The sequence below is a fragment of the Gigantopelta aegis genome, unplaced genomic scaffold (genome assembly GCF_016097555.1).
Source record: "Gigantopelta aegis isolate Gae_Host unplaced genomic scaffold, Gae_host_genome ctg830_pilon_pilon:::debris, whole genome shotgun sequence".
Classification (NCBI taxonomy): domain Eukaryota; kingdom Metazoa; phylum Mollusca; class Gastropoda; order Neomphalida; family Peltospiridae; genus Gigantopelta; species Gigantopelta aegis.
In genome coordinates, this window is record NW_024536441.1 from 218,323 (window position 1) to 239,573 (window position 21,251).

The 21,251-nt window shown below is 37.2% G+C and overlaps 1 protein-coding gene across 1 annotated transcript in view; it reads left to right on the top strand.

The window, feature by feature from the left end:
• Positions 1–21,251, top strand: part of LOC121367015 — a gene marked incomplete at its 3' end in the record, with an annotated part of 124,665 nt that overhangs the window by 34,457 nt on the left and 68,957 nt on the right. The window contains exon 2 of the mRNA XM_041491219.1: positions 1,701–2,030. Within this exon, the coding sequence (XP_041347153.1) occupies positions 1,701–2,030 (330 nt within the window). The remainder of the gene's footprint in view (positions 1–1,700; positions 2,031–21,251) is intronic.

Here is a 21,251-nt window from a genome sequence, read left to right on the forward strand (position 1 = left end):
CAATTTGCTTTTGTGGACTACAGAGGAATATTACACCTAGTTCTGTTATATTTTGTAGAAAACATGTTGGGATATAATTATGACGAATTTCCATTTCAAGGTCACGAGGGCAACAAGGTAAAATTCAAGGTCAAAGTGAAATTCAAAAGGTCATCACTCTTTTAATTTACATCTACATAAAAACTAATGGCAGATTTGGAATCATTGGGCAATTTCCATTCCAGAGATGCCATTCCCATCAAGATCGGACCAGTGGTTATTTATGAATGTTCAAATATAGATCCCCCTCAGCCCAATTTTCGTGATTGTTTGCCAAAATGGGCGGGCCGTTGCACCCAAACCGCTGGTCCGATTGAGCTCATCTTTGAAAATTAAGCTTTTTCAGCTAAAATATCTCTAGAAACCAAAGTTCAACCAAATCGGAGGGGGTGGGGTTAAACCCATTGGTTGATTTGACACGGAATGACCCTCCAGTGAATTGAATTGTATGGATGGAATATTCTTTTGGAGATAGTTTTCAAATGTAAAATATTGTGAAACATTGTTTAGTGTTTGGATGTATCAAAGCTGCAATTATACAGTATAACCAGATTACAATTTTTATATTCCTGAGTTATATGTGCAAGGATTGTTAATGAGCGATTCATTTGCAGTTAAATCTAAAAATAACGGAATATATCATTTGTAACTGTGATATATAACATTTAATATCAAGGAATACAAATGAATCATATTGCACTGGTTATTTTATTATTTAAGTCGGTTGTTTACATTTTTGTACTTTATTCCTTTTTTTTCCGGAATGGTCATGTGATATAATTAAGCCCGAGTCAACTCGAGTATTTCAGACTAGATTGTTAATAAACACACTCTTTTGATCATTTGTTTTAGTACAGTAAATACAAATAACTTTTAGCTTTGCGATAACAATACAAAGCTATATTTATTTACAAATTAGAGTTTATAGAAATGATTTTTGAATGTGACAGAATGTATATAGCATCTTAAAAAGAATGACGTCATGTATCTTGTATGACGTCATACAGCAAAAGGCTTACTAGGTTGACAATATTCTATTTGTGTATACAAAATGGAATAAATAATGATTTTCTGACTATTCCTGTAGGTTACTGTCTTAAGATATCAGCTTTATTATGCTCAGGTTCGCATAATAAAGCCACTATCTTAAGACAGTAACCAGTTATTCCCAATATACAATATTTGATGTTATAAAGTGATATTTATAATATGGGTATATCTATATATTATGCATTTTATTCACATAAATTATGTACGTTAATTGTCTAGCTTATATAACATGACTATAAGGTAGTGACTTTCAGGGTCCGAACCATGAAATTATCATACTAGTATTTGTTTGTTTGGGATGGTTATACTTTAAATATATATATGTTTTTTAATCTAATATGTACATGAGCTATTGCAAACATTAGGACATCCAGAAATTGTAAGCAATGTTAGCTATGTTTAAACTGCCATTACATACATGTATCTAAAAATATGTCCTGTTCCACATTGTAAAACCTAAGGTCAGCACCTGTATAACAAACAAAGAAAAAGATAGAGAGAATTTAAGGGGAGAGAAAGATGAAGGTATGTGTATAGCAGAGATGAAAACAAATATCACGATAGTGACACAACAACACATTTTCTAAAATTATGTTTGATATACTTTACAGGCATTGCAAATACAACTATTGATTGTACAAGTGGTGGAAGACCTGGAGAGAGTACAACAATAAACTGCAAAATAACCGGCACTATAGTTAGTGGAATCAGATGGATCCGACCTAATGATGGATCACCACAACAGGTCATAATATGCAACACTGCAAACACGATATGTGATCCATCTGGGGGAATAACTGGCTACAGTAGTCTTGTGATATCACCTACACAGAATGTTCTTGCCATACAATCTTTTAATACTACAACAGATGTTGGAGAATGGTCTTGCCTTGATGGACCAACAGGAGCTGGTTCATTTGTATGTAACATGACTGTCAAAAGTAAGTTCACTTTACTTTGTTGCTGTATTTTTATTATTTTAATTTTTTTTTTTTTTTTATAACTTTTTAGATACAGGGTATAATCTAGATAATTGTTTACGGGTAAATTGGGGTGGGAATAATGTTTCGCATAGAAAAAAGGAGATTCTCAATAATAAGACCAATATCAATACATTAGTCAAATTAGTGTTCCAGTTCACATCTTGTACCTATTAAAGTTCTAAAGCATTAAAAACTTTATAAATTATTTATTTTAACATTATATTAGTATATAAGTACATACATGTAGTTCATTGGTTTTCCTAATACTTAGTACAGGTGATATGACTTAATAAGTTTGTTAACCCTTATCCTGCTGCATTCTTTTTGCCAAATTTAAAGAATACCCAAACAAAAATGCATGCTTGCGGCTAGGTTGTTGCAAGGTAGTTACAAGGTTGTTACAAGGTAGTACAAGCAATGCAAGCTATTTGCAAGCTAACATTTAGCTCGCGTAAGGTAGTCAGTATTTCTGCAAGCTTGCCGCATGCATGTTTTCATTTGTGAAAGCATGTGCAAGCTTGCTGCATGCATGTTTTCATTTGTGAAAGCATGTGCAAGCTTGCTGCATGCATATCTTCAACTGTGCAAGCTTCCCGCAAGCATGTTTTCATTTTTGCTAGCTTGCTGCAAGCATATCTTCAACTGTGCAAGCTTCCCGGAAGCATGTTTTCATTTTGCAAGCTTGCTGCATGCATATCTTCAACTGTGCAAGATTCCCGCAAGCATGTTTTCATTTTTGTAAGCTTGCTGCATGTATAAGTCCAAATAATTTTCATGGTTATTTTTTTTTTAATTCATAACTTCTCATATGATTTATCAAATTCAGTGGGAACAGTGGCTAAACAACCAAACATACATGTTACATATTTAGATAGTATTTACAATAATAATTAAAACAAAATTAATATTAATACATACGAATGATAATACAATATGGTTAAAACAGAATCATCTTGTAATAATTGGATTTTCAATTGGCCCCATAAATAATAACATATGCATGGCCATGAGAGGATGACATGGGCCATGTTTGGTTGAAATTAGCCTGGTGGAATTTAAGAAGATGTTGAAAATGTCTGAGCCAATCAGAGGCCAGGGTGGCCATCTTGGATTTTGAATCAGCCACAAAAATAACAACACTTAGTAAGTCATGAGAGAATCATTTGGACTAAGTTTGATTGAAACCTGCCTGGTGGATCTTGAAAGAAGCAAAAAAATGTCTCTTTCAATCAGAGGCCAGGGAAGCGATCTTGATTTTAAATCTGCCCGAAAAAATAACAAACTTGGTCAGGGCCATGAGAGGATCATTAGGAATACATATGGTTTAAATTTGCATGGTTGAACTTGAGTAAAAGTTAAAAATGTCTCAGTTATTCAGAGGCCAGGGCGGCCATCTTGGAATTTTTATTGGCCTGAAAAATAACAACACTTGGTCAGGTCTATAAGAGGATCATTTGGACCAAGTTTGGTTGAATCCTGCTTGGTGGAACAGTAGAAAAAAGAAAACAAGAAAAAACAAACAAATCACTACACCACAGTGTGGATCTCCAGATAGTGGAGGAATATAACCTAAAAGAAGAAGAAGAAGAAGAATATAGGACCAGGAGCTTTTTAGCATATTAGTTTAGTCAAGACTATCCCACATAAATGGAACATGTCTGTCAGACAGGTAAGCTAATTTTGTAGCCTAAGTATCTGACAACATGTAGCACCTATTTTTTGTTTTAACTGTTCATGTTTTTCACTTTAAAACCATTGTTGTGTTTTTTAAAGAATTATACAAGATGCAAGATGGCTGCCACTGATGCAAGCTTGTAGGTAGATCGTCGCAAGCTTGCAGGAAGCTTGTTGCAAGGTTGCGGGAAGCTCGTCGCAAGCGTGCGGGTAGCTTGTCGCAAGCTTGCGGGAAGCTCGTCGCAAGCTTGCAGCAAGGTTGTAAAAAGGTTCCAAATACTAGCTTAAACTGAATACGCTTGCGGGAAGCTCGTCGCAAGCTTGCGGCAAGGTTGCAACAAGCTTGCAACAAGCTTGCGGGAAGCTCGTCGCAAGCTTGCGGCAAGGTTGCAAAAAGGTTCCAAATACTAGCTTAAACTGAATAAGCTTGCAGGAAGCTCGTCGCAAGGTTGCAAGAAGCTCGTCGCAAGCTTGCGGCAAGGTTGTAAAAAGGTTCCAAATACTAGCTCGAAACGCGGTAGTTACTACCTTGCCGCAAGGTTGTTACCAGCTATTTATTAAGCTTGCAATTTTTGTTTGGGTATACCCAAACAAAAATTGCAAGCTTAATAAATAGCTGGTAACTAGCTGGTAGCTACCTTGTGACAAGGTTGTAGAAGCATATTTTACACGGTAGTAACTACCGCGTTTCGAGCTAGTATTTGGAACCTTTTTACAACCATGCGACCAGCTTGTTGCATGCTTGCAGCAAGCTTGCGACCAGTTTCTTGCATGCTTGCAACTAGCATCTCGCAAGCTTCTCACACGCTTGCAACGAGCTTCCTGCACGCTTGTGACGAGCTTTCGGCAAGCTTGTTCAGTTTAAGCTAGTATTTGGAACCTTTTTACAACCTTGCGACAAGCTTCCTGCAAGCTTGCGACGAACTTCCCGCAAGCTTGCGCCATCATCAGTGGCACGCTTGCAACGAGCTTCCTGCAAGCTTGCGACGATCTACCTACAAGCTTGCATCAGTGGCAGCCATCTTGCATAATTCTTTAAAAAAACAACAGTGGTTTTAAAGTGAAAAACATGAACAGTTAAAACAAAAAAATAGGTGCTACATGTTGTCAGATACTTATTGGCTACAAAATTAATTTACCTGTATGATAGACATGTTCTATGTATGTGGGATAGTCTTGACTAAACTAATAACCTAAAAAGCTCCTGGTCCTATATTCTTCTTCTTCTTCTTGTTTTAGGTTATATTCCTCCACTATCTGGAGATCCACACTGTGGTGTAAAGTCATTTGTTTCTTTCTTTTTGTTTTCTTTTTTTCTCCTGTTCCACCAAGCAGTATTCAACTAAACTTGGTCCAAATGATCCTATTATAGACCTGGCCAAGTGTTGTTATTTTTCAGTCCAATAAAAATTCCAAGATGGCGACCCTGGCCTCTGAATAACTGAGACATTTTTTACTTTTCCTCAAGTTCTACCATGCAAATTTCAACCATATGTATTCCTAATGATCCTCTCATGGCCCTGACCAAGTTTGTTATTTTTCGGGCAGATTTAAAATCAAGATAGCTGCCCTGACCTCTGATTGACAGAGACATTTTTTTGCTACTTCTCAAGGTCCACCAGGCCGGTTTCAATCAAACTTAGTCCAAATGATTCTCTCATGACTTACTAAGTGTTGTTATTTTTGTGGCTGATTCAAAATCCAAGATTAACTGAGAACTTTTAGTTCTTAAGTTCCACCAGCCAGGTTTCAATCAAATTCGGTCCAAGTGATCCTCTCATGGCACTAATTACCAAAAGTTGTTATTTTTGGGGCAGTTTCAAAATCCAAGATGGCCAATCTGGCCTTTGATTGACTGAGTTGTTTTTGACTTCTCATGCATGGTCCACGTATGAGCAGATTTTAACCAAATCTATTCCAAATTATCCTCTCATGGCCTTGACCAAGCATTGTTATTTTTCAGGCCGATTCAAAATCCAAGATGGCTGGCCTGGCCTCCGATTGACTGAGACTTTTTAAAAACTTCTTTTCAAGGTCCACCATCCAGGTTTCAACCAAACTTGGTTGAAATGATCCTCTCATGGACCTGACAAAGTATTGCTATTTTTGGGACTGATTCAAAATCCAAGATGGCCACCCTGGCTTCTGATTGGCTCAGACATTTTCAACATCTTCTCAAATTCCACCAGGCTAATTTCAACCAAACATGGCCCATGTCGTCCTCTCATGGCCATGCATGTTATTATTTTTGGGGTCAATTGAAAATCCAATCATTACAAGATGATTCTGTTTTAACCATATTGCATTATCATTCGTATGTATTAATATTAATTTTGTTTTAATTATTATTGTAAATATTATCTAAATCTGTTACATGTATGTTTGGTTGTTTAGCCACTGTTTCCACTGAATTTGATAAATCATATGAGAAGTTATGAATTAAAAAAAAATAACCATGAAAATTATTTGGACATAGCTTTTTCTCCACAAGTGTAGAGATGCTTTCACAGTTCAAGATATACATGCAGCAAGCTTGCAAAGATTAAAACATGCTTGCGGGAAGCTTGCACAGTTGAAGATATGCATGCAGCAAGCTTGCAAAATGAAAACATGCTTGCGGGAAGCTTGCACATTTGAAGATATGCATGCAGCAAGCTTGCAAAAATTAAAACATGCTTGCGGGAAGCTTGCACAGTTGAAGATATGCATGCAGCAAGCTTGCGCATGCTTTCACAAATGAAAACATGCATGCGGCAAGCTTGCAGAATTACTGACTACCTTTTGCGAGCTAAATGTTAGCTTACAAATAGCTTGCATTGCTTGTACTACCTTGTAACAACCTTGTAACTACATGTACCTTGCAACAACCTAGCACCAAACATGCATTTTTGTTTGTTCACCTTCTGTCGACATTTTAACATGATCCACCTACGTAATGATAGCATTTTGTAGACGGTTATTTTATTTATGTTACCATGGCAACTGCAGCTGCAAATTTCAATATACAATTTTTTCATTAATAATTAAGAAAATATAAATTAAAAACTACTATTTTTCTTTTAATTTAAGTGTATGCTGTGATTTATTAACCATAGTGATTGATTTAAAGAATAAATGAAGTAGACGGCCAATTTTTTTTCAGAATAACTGGGTGCAGTGCACATACTGTCATCTACACGCTTTTTTTGTAAATTATGAAGATAATGTCCAACATTAACTATTATATATTTCTAGTAATAGTATTAAAATCTGTTGACATTTCAACATGAAACTACACACACACACATACGAGGAAGATCCACCTATGCAATTATAGCATTTTGTAGTCAGTTATATTATTCATGTTACCATGGCAACAGCTGCACATTTCAATATACCATATTTTCATTAATAATTATGAAAACTTTAAGTAAAAACTAATATTAGACAGTCCAGGGCTCGACCTTAGTGGTAGCCCGGGGTGTTTTGGCTAACCGATTTCTCACTCGGACTACCAGTTGTCTAACCCCGGTAGTCCCCCGGGCTACCAAATGTTTTAACATGTCCAATCACTCCACAATCAACAAGACATTTAAGACATCGATGTCTGAAATTCCACCCTTTCATGTGTGCGCTCTCTACTGCCACGAGTTGCTGAAACTGTTAATTGCTCCCCTAGTCTGACCAATAGGTGGCGGTTGCCCAATATGATTCAGTGAAACAAAGGAATATATTTGTCAGTGGTATGATTTTTTTTAACATAGCGGACTAATACAAATAATTTGAAGTAATTCAGTGGCCAGATATACAGGGTTCGTAGAATTTCCACTTGGGTCATAGGTTATCTATTCGTAGTCATTTATGACAATCAACAACATGGCCCGTTGTTTTGACACCTACTTATAACTAATGCCTTATATTATCAAGACTATTTGCCGCCAGCTGAAGTCTAAACTAAACCATAACTCAATCGCGGTTTATTTCCTTCTACCCTACCTATAGAAATTGTCAAATTATTATTTAAAAAATTAATACCTATTATAATGTTAAAGAAATGTATAAATTGACAAATGTTTTCAATGTTAAACATATTAATCATTCTTACAAATTATTTTTAATTAAATCTCTCTCATCATTTACTATTGCTTTGTGCGATATCCTCGCTCAAAATGACATCTGATCGTGTCACGTAATAACACAAACAAACATGGCGATCCCCTGTCTGGGATAACTGGCTTAGGCCAAAAAAAGAAGAAGTTTGTTTCAGGTAACAGGTAGGTTTTTTGTTTTTGTTTTTTTTTGTTTTTTTTAGTTCAAAGAAAGGTTAACCCTACCGTAAATGTGTTTGTCTCAAGATGAAAGACATGAAGGCAAGCTGTCTGGAAAATCTTAGTTTACTCTTTGCAGCCAGAGAGAAATAAAAACAATCTCACTGTCAATGTCAGTTTTAAGTTTCACATGCCATTTTCAAAAGACAGGAAAACTAAAAAAGTTCAAACTATTCCTTTCACCAATAAAAGTCAGTAGATGACTGCACAGAAACTTCACAGCTTTGTCCAGTTTTGTCAGAGGATGACTGCACAAATTGGTCCAAGTTGGTCAATAGATGTTTGCACAAGAAGTTCACAGATTTATCCAGTCAGTAGATGACTGCACAAAAACTTCACAGCTTTGTCCAACTATTGGAAATAACAAAACAATAATAATTTTGTGTGCAATTTACAAATCAATCAGCTTAGAAATGAATAACTTGTAGTAAATTTCATAGTAATAAAAAAGGCGTTCCTAACCCGAGTACTCTAACTGTAAGAGAGCTAGACGGACATTTGGACATAAATAATGAGAGCGTGTTTATGTCCAAATGTCTGTCTAGCTCTCTTACAGTCAGAGTACTCTGGCTAAGGCGTTCCCTGTGGGAGGGACTTATAGTTTTAATGTTTATTATCCTATTGAACGGACCCATGCTAAAATCACTCAAATTAATTTATTCCCAATTAACTGAAACACTGAAATAAATGTGAACTGTTTAATGTTTGTGGTTATTCTTGAATATTCCGTTTATTTAATTATTACCCATGCTCAGCAGTTGATAGGCCTATCTACATCACTGGCGTAGGAAGCGGCATCGATGGTTTATGTATTAATTTTATACGTGTGTGTACCCACCCACCCCACTTTTTGATATCTTCCTACAGGCTACAAATTAACAAATTCTGGGTATTAGGCCTATAACAAAAATGCATGCTTGCGGCTAGGTTGTTGCAAGGTAGTTACAAGGTTGTTACAAGGTAGTACAAGCAATGCAAGCTATTTGTAAGCTAACATTTAGCTCGCGTAAGGTAGTCAGTATTTCTGCAAGCTTGCCGCATGCATGTTTTCATTTGTGAAAGCATGCGCAAGCTTGCTGCATGCATGTTTTCATTTGTGAAAGCATGCGCAAGCTTGCTGCATGCATATCTTCAACTGTGCAAGCTTCCCGCAAGCATGTTTTCATTTTTGCTAGCTTGCTGCAAGCATATCTTCAACTGTGCAAGCTTCCCGCAAGCATGTTTTCATTTTGCAAGCTTGCTGCATGCATATCTTCAACTGTGCAAGCTTCCCGCAAGCATGTTTTCATTTTTGTAAGCTTGCTGCATGTATATCTTCAACTGTGAAAGCATATCTACACTTGTCGAGAAAAAGCTAAGTCCAAATCATTTTCATGGTTATTTTTTTTTAATTCATAACTTCTAATATGATTTATCAAATTCAGTGGGAACAGTGGCTAAACAACCAAACATACATGTTACAGATTTAGATAGTATTTACAATAATAATTAAAACAAAATTAATATTAATACATACGAATGATAATACAATATGGTTAAAACAGAATCATCTTGTAATGATTGGATTTTTAATTGGCCCCAAAAATAATAACATATGCATGGCCATGAGAGGATGACATTAGCCATGTTTGGTTGAAATTAGCCTGGTGGAATTTGAGAAGATGTTGAAAATGTCTGAGCCAATCAGAGGCCAGGGTGGTCATCTTGGATTTTGAATCAGCCACAAAAATAACAACACTTAGTAAGTCATGAGAGAATCATTTGGACTAAGTTTGATTGAAACCTGCCTGGTGGACCTTGAAAGGAAGCAAAAAAATGTCTCTGTCAATCAGAGGCCAGGGCAGCGATCTTGATTTTAAATCTGCCCAAAAAATAACAAACTTGGTCAGGGCCATGAGAGGATCATTAGGAATACATATGGTTTAAATTTGCATGGTGGAACTTGAGTAAAAGTTAAAAATGTCTCAGTTATTCAGAGGCCAGGGCGGCCAGCTTGGAATTTTTATTGGCCTGAAAAATAACAACACTTGGTCAGGTCTATAAGAGGATCATTTGGACCAAGTTTGGTTGAATCCTGCTTGGTGGAACAGGAGAAAAAAGAAAACAAGAAACAAACAAATGACTTTACACCACAGTGTGGATCTCCAGATAGTGGAGGAATATAACCTAAAACAAGAAGAAGAAGAAGAATATAGGAGTGGAGGAATATAACCTAAAACAAGAAGAAGAAGAAGAATATAGGACAGGAGCTTTTTAGCATATTAGTTTAGTCAAGACTATCCCACATAAATGGAACATGTCTATCAGACAGGTAAACTAATTTTGTAGCCTAAGTATCTGACAACATGTAGCACCTATTTTTTTGTTTTAACTGTTCATGTTTTTCACTTTAAAACCATTGTTGTTTTTTTAAAGCATTATACAAGATGCAAGATGGCTGCCACTGATGCAAGCTTGCAGGTAGATCATCGCAAGCTTGCAGGAAGCTTGTTGCAAGCTTGCAGGAAGCTCGTCGCAAGCATACGGGTAGCTTGTCGCAAGCTTGCGGGAAGCTCGTCGCAAGCATGCGGGAAGCTCGTAGCAAGGTTGTAAAAAGGTTCCAAATACTAGCTTAAACTGAACAAGCTTGCGGGAAGCTCGTCGCAAGCTTGCGGCAAGGTTGTAAAAAGGTTCCAAATACTAGCTTAAACTGAATAAGCTTGCGGGAAGCTCGTCGCAAACTTGCGTCAAGGTTGCAACAAGCTTCCTGCAAGCTTGCGGCAAGGTTGTAAAAAGGTTCCAAATACTAGCTTAAACTGAATAAGCTTGCAGGAAGATCGTCGCAAGCATGCAACAAGCTTGCGGCAAGGTTGCAAGAAGCTCGTTGCAAGCAGCTCGTCGCAAGGTTGCAAGAAGCTTGTCGCAAGCTTGCGGTAAGGTTGTAAAAAGGTTCCAAATACTAGCTCGAAACGCGGTAGTTACTACCTTGCCGCAAGGTTGTTACCAGCTATTTATTAAGCTTGCAATTTTTGTTTAAGGAGTAGCCAACAACGAAAATTGTACCACGTCTTCTTCAAATGACCTTCACCTTTGCATGTGGAAAAAACGCGATGACTTGTAGTCTGTGCATGTGGTATCGAGAAATCCTTTATTGTTTTGTTGAGATCGCACGTTGTTGTTTTTGGAAAATAAACCTACAATGTATGAGATGACTGGAGTTACGATAATACGATATATTTTCCTCTATAGGCCTACAGTATTTAGCAGTTTGTAATAAAAGCCGTTTAATCGCCACACACGTTACCGTACTGTCATGCGATCTCGTGTGTGACCAATTACTGTGGTACCTAATAAGAGCACGTGTTATTAACAGTGTTCTACACTCGGTTTTATAACTTACTCTTCTTTGGCTAGTGGACAAACAAAATTTACTAGCCAAGCTTAAAATGTTACTCGCCACAGTGCGACACTACTTATTTTGTATCATTTATGAATGTGTTGTAAGTATCTGGATTGTTTTCGCCAAATTACTAAAATCAACAATGAGTTCCGAATTGTACCGACAATTAATACGGAATTTACAGTGATCAATCGGACAACTTCGTAAATAGTGAAATGTTCCGACTGCACAATGATGTCAACAAATTTCATTTGTTTTCGCTGCTAGGACTCTGAACGCACATGGCAAATAATTTAATGCTTAGACGTTTTTGGAGTCAGTCGCCAGATGGCGATGATAATAAATTCAATCGGTCTCCATGCCAACATTTTGGTCGCATTGGCGACCATTTTGGTCGCAACGTAGACCGGAAACAAATCATTTTTTTTGGTTTGGCCTTACGGCATTTACAAGTTTATTGTCATCAGTAAAAAACGCTATTGTTTTGGAATAAAGGCAAGTTTTGTTAAGATTCTTTGAAATGACACCTATTAAAGATAGTTACCGCCATTTTAAGTATTAAAATATGCAATATCGATCTTCAGGGTCGTACGATTAGCAGACAGTTCAACACTATAGTGCAGGACGCACATTAAAATACCTTTTTCAAGAATCACATTTTCTTTCTACGTCTGTTCGGACCAAGTTCTACACATGAAAAGCATATGAAGTGTTTCAATAATATAAGCCTTCATTACAAGATTATAGGCCTAAACAAAAAAAATGTTTTTAAAAACTAATACTACTGTGTTTCTGGAATCGTATTAAACAAGTTACTGTAGGTAGGATACATTGGGTTTTGGGTGGTGGTGGTGGTTAGATGTAAAAAGAAAAATTCATACCATATTTACCCCTCCTTTGAGGCCATCCTTAAAAAATAGTTTGTTTTGTTAATTTCCAACCAGTAGTTTTAAATGTGGGTAGACATGTAGGGATTATTATTATTATTAATATTATTATTATTATTATTATTATATATTTCACAGTATATTGCTCATAAACAACATGTTTAAATAAAATAAATGATTTTGAGTTTTTTCTCTTCTTGTTTTTTTCAAGTAATGGGGCTACCAATTTTTACTGAGAGCTACTAGCTTTTATAACCTGGTAGCCCAATGGGCTACCACTGAAAAAAGTTACGGTCAAGGCCTGCAGTCACTGTTTTTCGCCCATCAACACTTTTTTTGTAAATTATGAACATAATGTCCAACATTAACTATTATACATTTTTTGTAATATTATTAAAATTAGTTGACATTTTAACTTGAAATTAAACACACATATACTAAGAATATCCACCTACTTAATGCTAACATTTTGTAGTCAGCTATATTATTTTTGTTACCATGGCAACAGCTGAAAATTTCAATATACCATTTTTTTCATAATAATTATGAAAATTTTAATTTAAAACTAATATTTGTCTTTTAATTTAAGTCTATGCTGTGATTTATTAACCACACTGCTTGATTTAAAGAAAAAAATAAGTAGACAGCCAATGTTTTTCTGAAAAATATGGTCAAATGCACATTCGCCCATCAACACTTTTTTGTAAATTATGAACATAATGTCCAACATTAACTATTATACATTTTTAGTAATATTATTAAAATCAGTTGGCATGAAAGTACACACACATATACTAAGAATATCCACCTACGTAATGCTAACATTTTGTAGTCAGTTATATTATTTATGTTACCATGGCAACAGCTGCAAATTTCAGTATCCCATTTTTTCATTAATAATTATAAAAACTTTAATTTAAAACGAATATTTTAATTTTAATTTAAGTCTATGCTGTGATTTATTAACTTTACTACTTGATTTAAAAAAAATAATTAAGTAAACAAACAATTTGTTTTTGAATAATAGGGTCAAATACACATATACTACCATCAACACATTTTTGTAAATTGTGGACATTATGTCCAACATTACCTAGACATAAAATATGTATACTTTCTCTTTTACTTTATATATGTTAGTCAAATAACACATGTTTTCAACAAAGTATATGCCCTTTCAATTCCTGTCATTTTCAAATGAAAATTATTAATTCTGTTACCATGGTAATCAATGCAAAAAGAGGAAACTTTTCCCATAAGAAATGTTTCAAATTAATTTATTTGAATACATATCACTGTATAATGACATAACAATAAGCGGGTGAAAATTGTGAATTCTGTTACCATGGTAACCAATGCAAAACACAAAGAAAATTTCAAAACAAAAATAATTTTCAAGGACTGAGAAACAACCAATGTACAGTGACATAATTGTACTATGCCCATAGAAAAGATAGATGAAAATTATTAATTCTGTTGCCATGGTAACCAGTTCAAAACTGTTACCATGGTAACTAATGCAAACTGTTGGTTACCATGGTAAGTTATGTAAAACTGGAAACTATTTGCTGTGTGCATGCAACTTTTGGGTCACTAGGTCAAAAGTAAAGGACACCAGTAATCAATAATAGTCTTATTCAACTTACCGTACTAGCACAACAACAATGCTATATGACCCTGAGTTATAACCTCCACTGCAGAATTATCTCCCCTTGCCGGATGTATGACCTACACCCCCGTGCATGGGTAGACCGTATATCTTCATTTTTGATTCTGCAGTCCTCCATTGCTTCAGTGTTCGAGTTTTGCTCTAGTAAACTTTTGTCAAATTGTTTATTAATTTGTAATTTTGTTTTAATTACTCTGTCATACGAGGTCTTTTGAGGGTGGTTTACACAGGTGGTTTAATGTCTGACACGGCTTCCTCAGGCTCCAATGGGTTGGTTGTGTGTGCCGAGGGGGGTTGTCTTAAATGACTGCCCTAGTTTGACCAGCATTTGTTATGTCGGGCATGCCGTTCTTGTTGTTTTGAACACCAGTGTCATATCTGTGTAACTTGGTCCCCCTCCACGTGGGGGAAGGCTAAGAAGCTGTCAAAAGACGCCGAGCGTTAGAGGATGATTAGACATGAACGGGACGGGCAGAGCACAGTGGCAAGTCCGGGGTTGTGCTCCATACCATTGAAAAATACTGAAAAATCTAAGTAATATATTAACTACCCCTACCCCCATTGAGGTTTTGTTATTCAGATTTATTCCAGTTTGTATACAATTAGCTGAAAAAGATGCATTTTCATATTCATATATAAATACTCTATACCGTACTGCGTAAAACAAGTTTGGCTAAAGCATTTTCAATATGGCAAATAAAAATTCCATTTGGCTAATATTTTGGCTACAGGTATTTTTGATCCAGGGTGAGTCCTGATCATCATCATGATGGTTTATTTGTTTTCCCCTCACTGGCCATCGGGCTCTAACAACGTACATATTTGTGGAATACTAGTATATTTATGACTACTAGCATTTGCATTTTATTTATTTTTTATAATATTGGCGAATTAATCACAGAAGTGAACTCGTCCCTTTTTTTAATGGTTACAATTTTTACGGTCCCGGTAAAGAAATTCACGGGGTCGGTGCGGGGTCCTTCCGGCCCCTAGGGGAAACACTGGTATTGCAATATAGTTGATATTATTTAAATTTAATATTTATGTGTTTGTTTTTTTAATGAAAGCAGAAGGCATAAACTTTTTAATGATCTTTAGTAGTTTCAGCTGTCAGGCTAAATGTTTTAGGCTATATTTTTCTTCAAGAAAATCAGCATATCTACTACTTCAGGATTGAGTGCAGCCCTCTGTGCTGTTTATATACATGTTCTGAACTGTGACAGTGTCAAACTATTTATAAATTGTCACATTCGGAAATCCTTACTATCGGGCTTTTCCGTTGCTGCTTGCTTGACACGGAAATGTACGTATTGAATCGCAATGTTTCGGCAGATAGACCAAACCAGAGGTTAGGCCAAAGTATTCCGAGTTCAGGGAAAAACAGCAAAGTGCGATTCTCACTTGTTGGTTTATTAATTTGAAGATGATAACTGAAGCTGTATTCCAACGTTTTGGGGGCGGGCCCCTGGTTCCCCCCCCCCCCCCCCCTTCCAGATCCACCTCTGGCTTTGTTACTATGCGAGTTGACATGATTTCCAAAAGGAACTTGGTTACAGGTTTTTATCAGGGGCTGTTGTTGTTGTTGCGGGTATATTCTCTCTAGCCACCATTTACCCTTTCTCTACTAGCTGTACCAATATCATTATGTTTATCGCCAATTTAACCAACGATCGGAACAATTGTTTCATCTGCGAGCTCCTTTGTTGCATAAATGTGAGCTATAGCGTGATTTCTAAAAGGAACTTGGATATAGGTTTTATCGGGTGCTGTTGTTATGGGCCCGGTATATTCTCTCTAACTCCCAGTTACATTCCCTCTGCTAGCTGTATCAATAACATTGTATACTTGTTTACCGCCGATTTGAACAACGATCCCAATGATCCCCGCTCGTTTGTGTGCTGCTTTGTTAATATGCGAGTTGGCGTGACTTCCAAAAGGAACCTGGTTACAGTTTTTTATCTAGGGCTGTTGTTGTTGTTATGAATAATGAAATCAAATATCGTAGAATCATCTACACACATACTGAATTACAAATGTGTAGGCATAGTCCCTACACCTCCATCATCGGACCAGGAACTTTGTTACAGGCGCTAAAAAAACAACGAACCCCCACCCAATAATATTAATAATTATATACAATGATGCTCCCCACAACCTAACCACCATCCGAAGTATGCAAAACAATTATCTTTTAAGGTCTTGTTTTGCCTGCCTTGCAGCAAACCACCAAACATCTCGAATACATACTCTTAAAGGAAACAAATCACAAGATGTCTTGAATAAACAGACTTTCAAGGGAAGCAAATCACCAGATGTCTCGAATATACAATCGGTCAACTGATGGGTCACTGTGTGTATAATTCCACATGTTCATGTAATTCACCAGAAAGGCCCATATAATACACAATTGCAAACGAGTCTCCCCTGGGTTGTAATGCCATGATCTGAACAGATCAGGCCCTTCTAAGGGCCCCTAGGGGCAACCTAGGGAGACACCTCAGCACCAACTAGGTCCCATTAACGAGCTACTCTCAGCATACTAATTTCAAAAACATATGTAGCTCCCTTTTTTTTTCTTTTTTTTTGGCAGATCGTTAAAAAATGCACCCAATTTCCTTCATTCAAATTGCGCACCCTTTCCCTTTGGCATTAATTCTAGGGGACATTCCAAATTCCATAGCACAAAGCCTGTTACCAACTCCGATCGGGCTGCTGGTCCTCTCTTACACCTGCCAGTACAGGCAGTCCCTTCTCCCACCCACCCCAACCCAGTGGCGTAGCGTGGGTTGCCAGCGCCCAGGGCAAGGCAAGTATTGCACCCCCTAACCAGTGGACCATTAGCACTCCCCGAGTCTCTTCCACCAGTGAAGAATGTTGTGCCCGGGGCAATTGCCCCGGTGGCCCCGCCCACGCTACGCCACTGCCCAACCCTTTCCTGTCCTGGACGGAGGAGCCAGTCGAGGCCGGCACCTGTGCCCAAGACAGTTGTGTGCTACAACAGCTTGCTCTGAATGTGCACGTAAAAACTTCTGCCCTTACCTGGGGCCTGTATCGTTCATCTGGTAGTCAGTGTTTTGTGACATTATAGTGATGCAGGGTTCAAGCTGGATCCCCAAAATTATAAGCAGTTTGGTGAATTTGCACAGAAAATATATAGCCAGATTCAATGTTCGATTAGCCAATCAGAAACAGAGAAAAATAAATATCTTAACAATCTTTTGAAGTGTTCGTGGCCACTGGCCCGGTTGTTGGCAATTTAGTTACGAACTCGGGACACCTCGACCGAATGAAACATTTATTATGAGAGGTATCGGAATAGGGTGAGCCTGAAATTTTAGATGTACATGTATACTCTGTTTTTTTAGTAGTCAGGCATGGATTTAGGTTGTCTAATAATTAATTAATTTCTCTTATAAGACAAGGAGTCAGGATGTCTATTAGGGCAAACAAAATAAATATCTGGTCTCTGGTCAGCGCACCCCAATAATGAATAATGAAGTTAAATATCCCACAAATGCACCCACAGACATCTTGAATTAAAACAACAACAAAACACACACACACACACAAAAAAGTGGAAAAAAAGGCATAGTCCCTAGACCCCACCATTTATGTGGCATGTAATCGGAGGAGGGGATTTGTTTACCAAAATGAGTTACATGTTCTATTCATACCCTCACTCCGAAAACCCCCCAAAAACCCCAATAATTTTAATAATTATTTACCGTTATGCTACCCACAACTGATACTGCCCTCCCCCCTTTCCTCTGCCCCTTTTTCTGACCTTGGTATAAAGGTACTTCTATTCTTATCATCGGAACGAGCACTACAGTTGCCATGCCTTTACCCCCAGTATGGCCATTTTTGGAATAACCCTATAAATTTAGAACTAGTCTAAATCAAACTCATAAATGTTAACAATGTTCCAAAATTCCTTCGAGAATTTGCGCATTTTTTCTCCCTTTTGACTTAATCCTACGGGATATTCAAAATTCAATAGCACCAAAATTGCCCCCTCTCTCACCCTTTTCCATTCCTGGACCGAGGCCGGCACGTGCGCCCATATCAGGCGTGTGCTACAATATCTTGTTCTGAATATGCACGTAAAACTCTATGACCCTATTCGAAATTGTCATGATTAATTTATGGGAAACTTAACTGAAAATACAAACTTGTTCTTGGAAAGTAGGCCTACAACTTACAGCAATTCACGGGAATCAGTGTGACAAATATCACATTTAGTATTCGACAGAACCACAAGTAGTGTCCATCAGCATATTATTTTGTTTCGAATACATTGTACCAGCTGAACGGTATTGTAGTGAATTACACGAACCTTGGAACAGAATACACACACTGACCATCAGTGTGATGACTGTTTCTCCCCATTAATGATCTGTGCATTCCAGACGCCTGAGGGGGCGGGACATAGCCGGGCCCAGTGGTAAAGAGCTCGCTTGTTGTATAACTTGTCTGGAATGATGCATATAAAAAATTGTTTGCTAAGACTACCGTATATCTTCGCCTGTAAGTCGATCTTGGCTATAAGTCGAATCCCTAATTTCAAGCCCTGAAAACATATTTCTTTTATTGACCTGTTTATAAGTCGACCCATGAAAAACAACTTATAAATATTGAAGTATTTCTTATTTTCAGCACATGAGAACAATAATGTGTGATATTTGAACAAAAGAAAATTATTTTACAAACTTTGGTTTTCACGATTTGTACATTGCAATATTCTAATCAAACTACAGAGCATCAAAACGAAATATCCCCTTAGTAGATAGTGAAAGCTGTTTGACTGTTAACGTATGGCACTGTACAGCATGGTTTTGTGCACAGACAACAACTTTATTTATCAACACTGGCAACAGATCACTACGATCATCAGTTAATCACGTTTTGCCACCATATTAATACATGTAAGGAGGATAACTCTGGAAAGTACACTGGTTTTTGTACCAAATGATGTGTGTCCCTATTGCTCTAGTGAACTGCAGAGATCAGTCCAAGCTATTTTAAGGGAAAGCTCTGTAATATTCATGAAGTTAATCATCGACAAAACATTGTTTGACAACCATTAATGCCAGTGACCAGATTTCAAAATAAACTCGGGCAACAGGTAGTTAGTATATTGTTTACATTTTGCTATTAATAATGGCTGTTATTTTAACTAAGTGGACTGCTGTCTTGGCATGTGAATGAGATCGCACACCTTTTTTCGCATAACCAAAACCGTTCTAATGCCAAAAAAATAGGTTATAAAAAATAAATTAGTCAAATTAACATATTTGAGTATATATATAATTACAGGGCATAATTTAACAATAAAACTTATAAAATAATCCCCAAAACGATAATATTTTTGGGTGAAATTTTTTACCCTCTTATAAGTCGACCCCCCAAGTTATAAAATAATTTTTGGGTGAAAAAAATTCGACTTATAGGCAAAGATATACAGTATATATCAATATGTATGTTTTGAGTCTGAGATTTTGTTTGATTTTTTTTTTGGGGGGGGGGGGGGGTGGAGGGGGTTGGGGTTGGTAGGGCAGAGGATAAAGCCTGTAAAATGTGATATAGTATGTTTTTGGTAGGACAAGCAACTGTTCCCCCACCCACCCCAATCGACATTGCACATAAGCCCGGTACTACCGGTTTTAATATATTGATGACAGAAAAAAAGGTCGTAGCTAGAAATGTTTTTGGTGGGGAGGGGGTGCAACTGAGTAGTTAGTAGTTTAAAACTCCGTAAACGGTTAAGAATAGAATTTTCTATAAAAAAAATTCTGGATTTTTTCTCCCCCCCCCCCCCCCCCCCCCCCCCACCTAGCTACAGCCCTGCACGATTTGCATGCTTGGCAAAGGTTGATTCAACCAATTGTCACATACATAGGTGGCATGCTGCAACAGTGTGACGTCATATATGATCACATACACACACACACACACACACACACGATTAGACCATGCTGCTCAGCGAGATCAAACATTGAAACAACCAAGCCCATGATTTTGATTATTCAAATTATTGCAGTGACTTTTAAAAATCACCCCTAAAAATGTAGTTAATATTATTTTCCACAATTAATTTATTCACCCAAAGATAATATTGTGAAGACTTAATCGACAAACAGCAGCACTAACTAGTACTTAATCCACTATGGTGACCCAGACAATCTGTTGGAACTGTCCCCGATACAAGATGCACGAGCTGCTTGAGAAATAGTTTTGGTTTTGATTTGGGCTTGTACGTCAAAGAAAGAGCCGACATGAAGTTGAGAACAACTAAGCTAAATCGCAGGTATTTTCATGTTACTACATAATATTTGTTTATATTACTAATTTTTACTCTGTTCTTAAAAAATTGACCCTTTGTGAACATTTATCTGTATTTTAATATTGTTAAAAGTTAGTGTTTTGTTTAATGACACTACTAGAGCACATTAATCATCGGTTATTGGATGTCAACCTTTTCGTAATTCTGACACGTAGTCATTATTTGACACCCAATTGCCAATGTGTATTTTTGTGCTGGGGTGTCGTTAAATATTAATTTCTTCATTCATTCATTCTGTAACGGTAACTATTAGAGCTAGGCGGTATACTATGTCAGTACCGATTTACTGTACCGAGCAAATGTCAAAATACTGAAAGTTCGGCATTGAAAAATGTTTCTCGCCATTTAGTATAACACTTAACAGCATACATGTATCTAACGAATGCAAAATGAGTTGGGTATAAATCAAACGAGAGCCTTGTGTATGGAATTTTATTTTGATGAAATTTGCAGGTGAGCCTTATCTCAGGCATGCATTTAAAGCCGAGTATATATACTGAAAATACTGCTCGATATCGGTATTAGTATTGTGTCTATACCGAATACAGAGGTAAATCACCCCCAAAAAACCGATACCGATCCTCAACTTTTAATACCACCTAGCTCTAGTAACTATCCCAACACTATATCAAAATAATCAAGACAATGTCTTACAACATCATTCCCCCCAAAAAAATTCCAGTCACAGGCACTTAATAATCGTCATATGATTAACCTTTGGTCCCCTGCACCGGCACCCGCTTAATGTAGCAGACGCTCCGACACACTCCATCCAACTCGGCTAGCGCTAGCCTGTTGCACAGTCGGGAACTTGGTCAATCCCCACCAGTGGGACTATTTCTTGTTCCAGCTACTAAGGCAGTGGTATCGTGGGGGGGGGGGGGGGGGGGGGGGGGGGGGGGGGGGGGGGGGGGGGGGGG